The 11,878-nt window shown below is 45.4% G+C and overlaps 1 protein-coding gene and 1 pseudogene across 1 annotated transcript; one reads left to right on the top strand and one right to left on the bottom strand.

The window, feature by feature from the left end:
- The first annotated feature begins 2,280 nt into the window (after positions 1-2,280).
- Positions 2,281-3,361, top strand: LOC112468650. Its single transcript, XM_025037933.1, has 3 exons — positions 2,281-2,377; positions 2,428-2,978; positions 3,140-3,361. The coding sequence occupies exons 1-3, from the start codon at positions 2,281-2,283 to the stop codon at positions 3,359-3,361; spliced, it is 870 nt and encodes a 289-aa protein (XP_024893701.1).
- A 6,911-nt stretch (positions 3,362-10,272) lies between these two features.
- Positions 10,273-11,856, bottom strand: LOC112468649 (annotated as a pseudogene).
- Positions 11,857-11,878: the final 22 nt, after the last annotated feature.

Below are 11,878 nucleotides of genomic sequence, written 5' to 3'. Positions count from 1 at the left end.
CTCTTGATGTAATCATATATTCCAGCAAACACAGATATATAACGATTATATTGCCAGTATATAACAAAATGTAACACGCAATATAACACGATCGTAACAGTTATATAGACGTTAGTTGTAATTTTCCACTATATATAATATAAATATAGATATATAATATAAATATAGCGGTGTTATATAACATTTATATAGCAGTAATATAATTTAAAGCATTATTGTAATATAACTGCAGTGTAACCGTTCTCTTACATTTTATTGTATATTAATTAATTTATAATTTGCCTTTTGTACATACTAATTCCAGAAAAGGTTTTTAAATTAATTTCAAGCAAAAGCAAATAAAACAGTTTGTTTTTGCTTAGAATTAATTTAAAAACCTTTTCTGGAATTAGTATGTACAAAAGACATACATGTTTTTGCGTAGAAAAGGGACAAATATAAATATTTAATAATAATTTTATTAGAAATATTATTGCAAATTTTTTTCAAAGTATACATATATTTGCTTATAAAATTCAATTAATTACGAGGGTTGTTCAATAAGTCCTTAAAGTTGCATACAAATCAATTACAAAAAACGAATCAAGATTGTTCGAGATTCCGTTAACGTTGCGCCGTCCGATCAGATGGCAGCATCGATCGGGTATCGACGCCCGATCACCGCGACAGCTGGCGCACGCACGGGCGCGCTCATCGCCAACGTCTTCCTCGCGATATTCAGAGTTGTACAAATGGCCGCGCAGTGATCAGACGCACGACGTGTGCTCTGTGCATTTTGATTGTGACTACACATTGAAGTGCCCACCGCAGTGATTACAGCTGCCGAGATACTGCATTAACATGTAAAGCGACCGCTCATCCAGCTCTACTCGGGTACATCAACACGACGACTCAGGCTCACATGTGCGCGAGTGCCGACCGCCACGTGTCTTACCGGCTCACGGGCTAATCATCACGAGGAGGGCAATTAATATAACTGCCTCGCCCACTCACAAACGATATACAAAGACTTCTTATGTTTAGTGAACTCCGAAAAACTGCCCACCACTCTCAGGTCAGACTGTATATATCTATTCTCGTATTAAAGACGGCTCAGACTGTGTTCTGAGTTACATTTTATACTACAGAATAATTAATTAACACCTTCCACGCGCGTTCTTCTCATCCCGCTTCCATCGCCGGGATTAATCAGCGATTTCGCGAACATTTGGTCCTTCGAGCCGGATGCGTGGAACTTAAAGTGTAGCTCGGACACAGATCATGTGAACAGGGCATGCCTTTCACGACATGCCACGTGGACATTATCGCGCGCTTCCGCAAGTGAAGTACAGACATTCTCACGCGCGCTCGTGAGTGTTACACAAACATGTTCACGCGCTCCCGCGAGTGTAAATAGACATTTTCACGTGCTCAATACATGATCCTAACGATTCTCGATTCGCATAGTGTTTTTCTCACGCGTCTCTCGAACGTTCTCGGTTCGTGCAGCATTTCTTACACGTGCCTCGACATTTCTCAGGTATTTCATCGTGCGCAGCTCAGGGACGGCTCAACATGACGGAACCCGCAAAGGCGGGTACGGGCGGTACGGAGACCACGACGCCGCTGCTCGAGGTACCACCGGCTCGCACATCGGAACGCCAAGCCTCACCCGTGCGCTTGTCCACGGAGCTCATCCTAAATGAACCGACTGGCGACGGTGCGGAATACTGGCGAGACGCCACCATCTTGTGCAAAGGACACGTCATTAGAGAAGATTTTCTACATCTCAATGCATCTCGAGAAGGTGCATAAAGCGTTTCTCAAGGAGCACGCATATTTTGAAGTTACTTGGCCGGCGGCGCTCATACAACATGAATGCTTAAAAACAATGTTCACTCCACGACGGAGCTATTACATGACTGCACGTCGCATTATTGCGTTATCAAGAACGCATATCCAAACCATCGCAGTCCCCGCGTGACAATCAGCGGCTGCCGGACATCAACATCCCGTCGTTCAAGGGCAATTACGCTGCATGGCCCACGTATCGCGACCTATTCAAGGCCGTTATCTACGACAACCGACGCCTCACCGACGTGGAAAACCTTCATTATCTGCGACTCTCACTTGAAGGCACACCCGCTCAGCTCATCTCCGGATACAATGTCCGCTCATGCAAGAGCTCACGGGGGTGCAAGAAGTGCACCAACCGACACCACACGATGCTGCATGAGGCTCATCAGTCGAGCTCATTAGCGAAGCCAACCACCAGCTCAACTGCGACAGCTCAATAGGAAAATGGTGCAATCGTTGCTCACTTCTCTTTGGCCCGCTCACCACACTCAACATTACTCGCTACGGCCCTGGCTCAGATCAGCTCATCAATTAATACTCAGTGGGTACGGCTTCTCATCGATTCAGGTTTAGAACTTACATTTGTTTCAGAATCTCTCGCTCGTCAGCTCAACATTACTCGTCATCATTCCGTTATTTTCATCACTGGAATTGGTGGCGGAAAGGCGACGCAGACTCGAGGAGTTGCATTGCTTAAGCTCCGCTCACTTCACTCAAGATCAGACGTCATTATTCAAGCTCACATTCTGCAGACGTTAACGAACATCTTGCCACCCTTCAACGCTGCACCACAGGAATGGCCGCATCTCACCAAATTAGCCTTGGCTGATCCAGATTTTCTGACACCACGGCCAGTGGATATTATCATTGGAGCTGACTCATATGGGCAGATCATCAAGCCCAACATCATCAAACGAGATACATTGATGCCAATTGCGCAGCTCTCAATCTTCGGATGGTTCGTGCTCGGACCTGTCGACACATCATCATCGGCATTTGCTGCAGTGCATCATGCATCGATTCAGGAGAGGAAAGATGCTCTCGACGAGTTACTGTCGAAATCTGGACACAAGAAGAAGTGCCTGCGAGCAACAATCTTGATCTTACTCCTGACGAGAAAAGATGTGAAGAACATTTCAAGAGTACTGTTTCACGGGATTCAACAGGTCGATACACAGTTCGACTTACACTGAAATCATCACTTGATACTCTTGGCGATTCGTATCTCATTGCGCATCGATATTTGAAAAGTTTACAAAGAAGACTCTCACGAGATGACAACTATCGACGTCTGTATTATCAGTTTATGACAGAATATCAAGAGCTCAATCACATGAAGAAGGCTTCACCCGTTTCCAGTCAGCACACACAATATTATTTGCCACATCACGGAGTGCTCAGACCAGACAGTGCAACCACAACATTACGCGTGGTATTTGATGGCTCGAATGCATCTGCATTACAGCACCTAGACATCAGATGTTTTGCTCTGGATTCGACCACTTCGACACTTAGTTGCCACTGACATCACCAAAGGGTATAGGCAGATCAACGTGAAGATGACTGAAATTTACAACGGACTCGCTGGATAGATGAACAACTCAATGAAGTGCCATATCAGCTAACAACGATCGATATGTTGATGACAATTCTGGAGGCGACAACACCGTTCAGCAGGTACTAGAATTCAATACTGCTCAACGGACTTGTGCATGGCGGGCGGCTTCCCATCAGCAAGGTGGCACGCGACTCATCAAGACGTACTCACTGCGGTTCAAGCAGAAAAAGACCAGGGCTCACAAATTACATTTGACGATTGCGTAACCAAAAGACTCGGATTACGATGGCTTCCTCAAGAAGATTCATTCACATTCTTAATAAGGATCTCGTCGCACACCGATCATCTCACCAAACGCCTTGCTTGGTCTGAAGTGGCTCAGATACTCGATCCACTGATCTTTGCATCACCTGTGGTGATCAAGGCGAAGATGCTCTTGCAAGAGTTTTGGCTACATGAAGCTCCAATGGGATGAACCACTGCCATCCCAGCTCTCATCACGGTGGCTCATTATCAGAAAAGAACTCACAAGCTTGCAAGCTCTCAATACCTCGGTAGTACAACCAAGGTAGCACCTCTCAAACTACATGGAGCACCTCGTCAGTGGAATTTCACGGCTTTTCTGATACTTCTCAACTGGCAATGGCTGCAGTCGTATTGATCACCGTCTACGGTTCTAATGGCGCCACGATTTCATTGGTGTGCTCCAAAACAAAGGTAGCACCGCTCAAGCGGCTCACCATCCCGAGACTTGAACTCACCGCAGCACTGCTGCTCTCAAGACTCATGCAATACGTTCAAGCCACATTGAAGTTGAACGTCACAGCAACTCACCTGTGGACGGACTCTGTTGTGACACTCACGTGGATCAAATCTCATGCACCGCGCTGGAAGGATTTTGTGAGAAATCGAGTTTCTCAAATTCAAGAGCTCACTGCGAACGCACATTGGAAATACGTACCAGGTACGTCCAACCCAGCCGACTGCGCATCACGAGGATTAAGTACTGCTCAACTCCAAAGCCACTCATTATGGTGGACGGGACCACCGTGGATACTCACCCCTGAAGCATGGCCATCACAACCCGCACTTTCGGACGAGTTGAGCGCGCATGAGGCTCGTCCTGGCATTGCGCTACATGCGGCCGCATCTCAACCGGACTATCACTGGGACCTGATATATAGGTACTCAATTCTCAATAAATTATTGAAAATAACAGCTCTTTGTTTCAGATTCATATCGCTTCTGAGAAAGCGCCGATACAAGCCACTGGACTTGCACTCAGTTTTGGAGGAGGCCAGATTATTCTGGATCAAGGCTACTCAAGCGGCATACTTCACGCAAGAGATCAAGATGCTCACGGCCAACTCGAGACTACCAACTGCTCACGCATTCAGTCGATTGACTGCGTACATAGACGCTCAAGGGATCATCCGAGTTGGCGGCCGCCTCAACCAATCAGCACTAGCTCAAGACAACAAACATCAGGCGATTTTGCCTCGCCACTCACGGTTCTCAACCCTGATCATTGCACACGCCCATCTGCGTACTTTGCATGGAGGAACACAGCTGACATTGGCTCATGTCAGACAAAAATACTGGATCATCGACGGACGGGCTCCGGTGAAGTATCATATTTTACGGTGTGTCGTGTGTGCTCGGCAGAGGGGGATCCGTGCTCATCAACTGATGGCCAACTACCTCTCTCTCGGGTTACACCGTCACGTCCGTTTACTCATACAGGAGTTGACTATGCCGGACCGCTCACCATCAAAACATGGAAAGGACGAGGTGCGAAAACATACAAGGAATGGATCTGTGTGTTCGTCTGCTTCTCCACCTCCGCAATTCACCTCGAAGTAGTCAGTGACTACTCATCAGAAGGATTCATAGCAGCCTTCCGAAGATTCTCAGCCAGAAGGGGAATTGCTCAGACCATGTATTCGGACTGCGGGACAACATTCATTGGAGCAGACGCCGCGCTCAAGAAAATGTTCATCCAGAGTTTCCAAGAATATCAACGATTCGCTCAAATTCTACAACATGATTGCACCAGATAGGAGTTCAACCCACCAGGCGCTCCACACATGGGGGGCAAATGGGAGGCGGTGGTGAAATCCGTGAAGTTTTATCTGAGACGGACTATCGGGGAGACTCTACTCACGACGGAAGAACTCACAACGTTGCTTACGCAAATTGAGGCCATTCTCAACTCGCGGCCTTTAGAACCGTTGAGTGACGACCCTGAAAACGTCTCAGCGCTCATACCAGATCATTTCCTCATTGGAGGTCCAATCACTACCATACCCGAGCCATCTCTGATATTGACCTAGCAACCTCACGACTATCTCGGTGGCAGCTCATCCAGCAGCGTGTTCAACATTTTTGGGCATAATGGTCGGCTCACTATCTGCAACGCCAGCAGGCGATATCCAAGTGGCATCATCCTAACAACAACATCAAGATGGGCTCCATCGTGCTGCTCACCGACGAACGCTCTCCACCGTGCAAATGGCCACTCGCCAGAGTAACAGCTTTGCACCCCAGCAAGGATGGACTCACCAGGGTGGTTACCCTCAAGACGGCCACACGACACTCACTCGGCCAAGTGCCAAGCTTGCCATATTACCCATTTCAACCGGATAAAGGATCAAGAGTAAGGAATCATCAACAAGGTTGCTGATGGCGGGCGGAATGTTCGAGATTCCGTTAACGTTGCGCCGTCCGATCAGATGGCAGCATCGATCGCGTATCGACGCCCGATCACCGCGACAGCTGGCGCACGCACGGGCGCGCTCATCGCCAACGTCTTCCTCGCGATATTCAGAGTTGTACAAATGGCCGCGCAGTGATCAGACGCACGACGTGTGCTCTGTGCATTTTGATTGTAACTACACATTGAAGTGCCCACCGCAGTGATTACAGCTGCCGAGATATTGCATTAACATGTAAAGCGACCGCTCATCCAGCTCTACTCGGGTACATCAACACGACGACTCAGGCTCACATGTGCGCGAGTGCCGACCGCCACGTGTCTTATCGGCTCACGGGCTAATCATCACGAGGAGGGCAATTAATATAACTGCCTCGCCCACTCACAAACGATATACAAAGACTTCTTATACAAAGACTTCTTATGTTTAGTGAACTCCGAAAGACTGCCCACCACTTTCAGGACAGACTGTATATATCTATTCTCGTATTAAAGACGGCTCAGACTGTGTTTTGAGTTACATTTTATACTACAGAATAATTAATTAACACCTTCCACGCGCGTCCTTCTCATCCCGCTTCCATCGCCGGGATTAATCAGCGATTTCGCGAACAAAGATACTAAACAGATAAGCGGAATTTTGATTAATTGCATTGTATCCAACTTATCAGGCTATAACTGATGCATTTTAATCAGTCAAAACGTGTTTAGAAACAACCACATTAAAACATCATTTAATAGCGTTAATATACACCGCGATGTCTCTCAATATACGAAGGAAGATTAAAATCTATCTAGTGACTTGTTATGTGATCAGTATAGATATTACTCATATCTACGCCGTATTTTTGTCTTGAGCCTTATTTAATGTGTGATTAATAAATACAGAAAACAGTTGAAAAGATCGTTTTAATAAAGAATGTAAACGTTAAACATTAAAGCAGAAAATAACAATTAAGAAGAGAACGCAAATACGTATACATACATGGATCAGTTGCGCATAGTATGTGACTTCGCTTAAGGGCTGTTGTTGATTATTTCGCTTAGGGGCTGTTGCCCTGAGTAGTGAGAGCGGTAAGCGACGACGCCTAGGGAACTATCGCCCTGAGTCGCTACCTGATTGTTCGGATGCGACAGCGCCTAGAGGTGTAGACCTTGGGTCGCCTTGGCTTGACACACACTTTATTTTATGTTCACAATTATGTCCTTTGTAAAGAATTTAAATGTTCATCTCGAAGGAAAAGCAAAGTCTCGAGCGATTCTTCGTGGCCACGTAACCGACATGTATACATCGAAGTAACGAAGAATAATCGAATATCGGCCGTGACAACGAAGGATCGAAAACGCCGGAGCCACATCTAGCGAGCATTGAAACTCGTCCCTAAGATACCGAATTATTTATTTGTACTGTCACGACTTTTTGCACTCCCGGACCGCTCCGGGACGTGTGCCGGATCAAAAGGGCTTAGGAGAGCGGGATGGTAGGCCTCTCCAGTGATTTCCTCGCACCTCCGATACTCCACGAAATATTCCGAATGTTGGGCGCCAGACGCGTGCATTCGCGTCCACGAAATCGCGAAAACCTAAACGAGACGCAAAACGAAGTGTGGAGGTGCGTGGAATCGGCTAGCTTGACCTAATCACGGGCGGGGTTAATGAAGGGCAGCGCTATATTCGGCGGGGTGACACGTTAATTTCATACTCAGTCAGATAACAAAGAAAATAACATTTATTGAGTACTGGTTGTTGAGAAAATAATAACATTTATCCATCCGGCTTCGATCAAACACAAGATAACTTCGATAAATAAATCAGGAATAGCCGGTGGCGGGGTGTCGGGATTCATTTAACAGAAATAATATTAATGCGGACGCGAGACATCCACGGAGCATTAATCGAGTCTCTAATAAACACGCTGAAGGCGATATTCTCAAACAATTAATAATTCGAGTCGAAAGTGATAATACGCAAGAATACAACTCTTAATATCGCTAATAACCACGGAACGCCATGAAGAACTACGCAAGTAACATCTAAACGCAAGAAACGCGTGAACGCCGGTAATTTCTTGACAAGAGTACAAGTCTAACATAAATAATCAATCGGCGGGAACGACATTCGACCGCGACTAACAATGCCATCGACGTCCCAACGCAAAATTCAAGGCTATCGCGAGCAGGGACGCCATAGGACGCAACGCAAGTAATATCGGACGCAACGTTTCTTAACGCAAGAACACAATTATTAACCCGTAATAACAAGATCCGAACACCAATCGATACGCTAACACCGACGCTCGAACACAAGAATTTCCCGACGCGAAGAAACGGTAACGCAATTGACGAAATACCGGCCCATATGCGGCCGTACACCAAGGTCGCGAGGACAACGCAATATATTCGCGATATCGAACTCCCTATCGCGATCTCCAGGGATTCGCCATAACGCTTGTACCACGGTTCCGCGGCCACGATACCATCCCGAGGCCCTTCGCTCTCGTTATCGATCGCGAAATTACACTCGATCTTAACATGCGTTATCCCGAGCGAGAGCGTGCACCGGAGGGCGGTGTCGTGACTTTACATATTATCGCGATTTACGGGCAACCTCACCGGTGATACACCTCCTCCTGGGCTCCTCGCCGTCATCTTCCACCAACGATCCTCGATCCGCCAGACAATTATCGAAATACCCGACTCGGGGTGGCTATCGCGTATCTTACAAAACGTATCTCGCCGACGGACGACCAGAGAGTGAAACGCTAAACCCGCTCGATTGCGGAATCGATACGGTACCCCTTCCTGAGGGGCGCGCGAGCCAATCGGGCGCGAGCTTGCAAGCCCGCGGTGTCCCGGCGCAGTGCTGTCGATACGAGATCCTTCGGAGGCGGGCAACGGTCCCTCGGCGGCGTGCGACTCCTCAAATTTTTGTCTGTAGCGGCGGACGGAACTTTGCTCGTGCCGGTGTGCCTCCGGTTTGACCCTGGGGCGGTGGCCAGCCACCCCGTGGGTCGGTGTTTTGTAGAGATCATTTGCTGAAGCCGGGTGTTTACCCAAGCTCTTGGGGCCCCGCTATCGGCGGCCTCGTCCGTCGCTGCCGCATGTGCCGCCCGCCTGCCGCGCTGCTCTCGCCAGCCCGCGATCTCTGCTGCTTCCGCGTTTGCCACCCCTCCTTGGTTATCGATCGTCCTTGATTTCCTTCGCCAAATACTCCCTCGAAGGCTTGCCGTGGTGTGGGTGAGGTGCCGCGCGTATTACATTGCATAAAAACAAAAGAAAGTAATCAGAATGCGGAAACGCGATTAAATACGACCCCTGGAGATCTCGTCGTTGCCTCCCTGGTCCGTCCCTGGGCGCGAAATTTCGCGCCTTGTGACGGCGGCGGGGCGCCGCGACGGTGCGGCGAGCCGCAACGTCACAGTACATATAATTAATTGATGCACCTATAGGTGAATGTGTGTGTATGTGTCTGAGCCATCCGACAATCTCTCTTATTCGCTTTAGTTATGTCGTGCACGACGCATGTGTTTACTACATAACAGACTAAAGCTTGTTGGAATGACCGCTATAATTAATGTGAACCATCAAACGCATCAACCGTATCAAATGCATTAATTAATGTACACTGATATACAAATATATGTCGAAAGTTTCATTCCTACCGTGTTATTTTTAATGGTTGATTCTTCAGCCAATTTAAAGATGGTTTTTTTTCTTATTAAAAATATTGAATTTGCATATTTGTATTTTCCACAATTTTCCAATATTATATGTCGCAGTACACGAAATTAAAATTTTACTAAAATCTACTTGAAATTATTGTAAAAGTATGATTTTATCTATTTAGATGATATAAATTTAACTGTCTATTATTTGTTGTTAATTTAAAAATTATAAAATATTTTCATTGAAAGGTAAACTCCAAATTGACTAAAGAACTTGTTAAAAATGAACACGGTAAGAATAGATTCTGTGTATCTCCATAAAGAAAAAAGTTTTTACTGGAGATCCATGTCTCTTTCTATTTAAGTGTTGTGCCAAATAGTAGCGTGTGCCTACGAACTTTGTCTAACATTCGTAATTAAATAGATTAATGTTACAAAGCGTTAATTGAATCCCATGGCCTTTATCTTTACATATTCATAGAGCATTACATTCTCGAAGTGCTAAGCATCCGAAAGTATGTCGGTCGTTGTGTCTTCTTCTCCTAATGTGAGTGGAGTGACTAGTCGCATGTTAACCGATACGTACATACAGAGGATAACGTAACTGTTTGTCCAGAGTCATTATCTCGTGCTGAAAATATTAATACGTAACGTAATGCGCACCATATAAATTATATAAGAACACATGCCGTCGTTTTCAATGCTAACTTACTTCTGTGTTTCTCCTCAAACGTAATCTTAACATACGCGAGTCTTGGACATGTTTTACTTGACGTTGTTCATTCAGTGAAAATAGACTCTAAAAAAAATTTCATATTTCTGTTATTAACTTTGATCTAAAAGTATTGAATCAATCAACTGATAATCTAAAGCTTACTTTATTAGAATTTTATGCTCTTTGTGATTTGCCTTGATATGCTCATAGTCTAGTCTGTGGTTTCTTTCAATCCGCAGGCTAGTTGTGTCTAAAGTCATTAGTAAATCTAGTCCATAATGGAATGCCTTTCATCTCCAAATGTGTTCGCCTGGCTTCTCGACACATCTGCCGCACCGAAAGCACTCCTTGGAAAATTTCTCTTCTGTCATTTGCGCCGAACTGCACGTGGAGCAGAAAATACGTAGTTCCGTCTATATTGATTCTATTAAAAAAGAAAAATTTAATTGTAGCATTTGTAGACTACCCTCTGTTTTTATTTTCATCCATTCTTAACAAGTGAAGCCACTGTTCTCTGTAAGCACCGTGCAGCCAGTCTGGTGGTATTAAATTATCACTGTATAAGATCTTGTCGTCGTGTTCATGTAACAGCAGATATTTCATCCTCAGTGCTTTGAAAGGCGCTGCATATTCCTTGCTCTCTTCAGTCGTTAAAAATGGCTCGGTCCACTTATGATTTTTAAAGTATTCATCAATTTTTAGCGTCTCCTCGTAATTATACAGTGTGCATAAATGTGCAAATAACCTGAAAATAGAGCAATCACATATAATTACACAACAAACACACAGATCCATTACTTGTTACTCTCAGAAGTCAAATATGGATCATTTATAAACGTACCACAAGCGTAGCATCATGTATATGAAAAACTCTGCTTGCAAAACAATCAAATCAGGACTGGCGACCAATTCTGTCATCAAGTCTGGCGAAATTTCCTTCAAAAAGGACGGATGTCGCCATCCGTAACCCAACAGATTGACTTCCAGCCATCGTTTCGCCAGCTGCTTTCACAGTAGACACACCATACGACACAGCTGCGTTATAATACGACACAACAGTTTGTCACTGTTTGTAGTCTCCACCATTATGTCTACGCACTCATCTATTAAGCCTTGCAGTTGAAACAGTGTAGACGTTGCCAGAATAGAAACCATGTCTTTCGACTCCAAACTGACCTCGTCTTGATACAACGAACCCAATACCACAGACAATGCTGGAACAATTTTAGATATTATTTCTACATGTGTTAGAAGTATTTTCATTGGCCTATTTCTTTGTAACATTCTGATTGGTTAATGCTTCTACTAGTAAGATAACGTCCCTAGTCTATACTGGACTCTATGTACGTTTCTTTTCAGATGATACACATCTTAGTTTTTATATAAGTTCAG

The sequence above is a fragment of the Temnothorax curvispinosus genome, unplaced genomic scaffold (assembly GCF_003070985.1).
Source record: "Temnothorax curvispinosus isolate PA1 unplaced genomic scaffold, ASM307098v1 QBEX01001840.1, whole genome shotgun sequence".
Taxonomy (NCBI): Eukaryota; Metazoa; Arthropoda; class Insecta; order Hymenoptera; family Formicidae; genus Temnothorax; species Temnothorax curvispinosus.
Note: the sequence above shows the minus strand (reverse complement) of the source record. Positions and strands in the feature narration are given on the sequence as shown.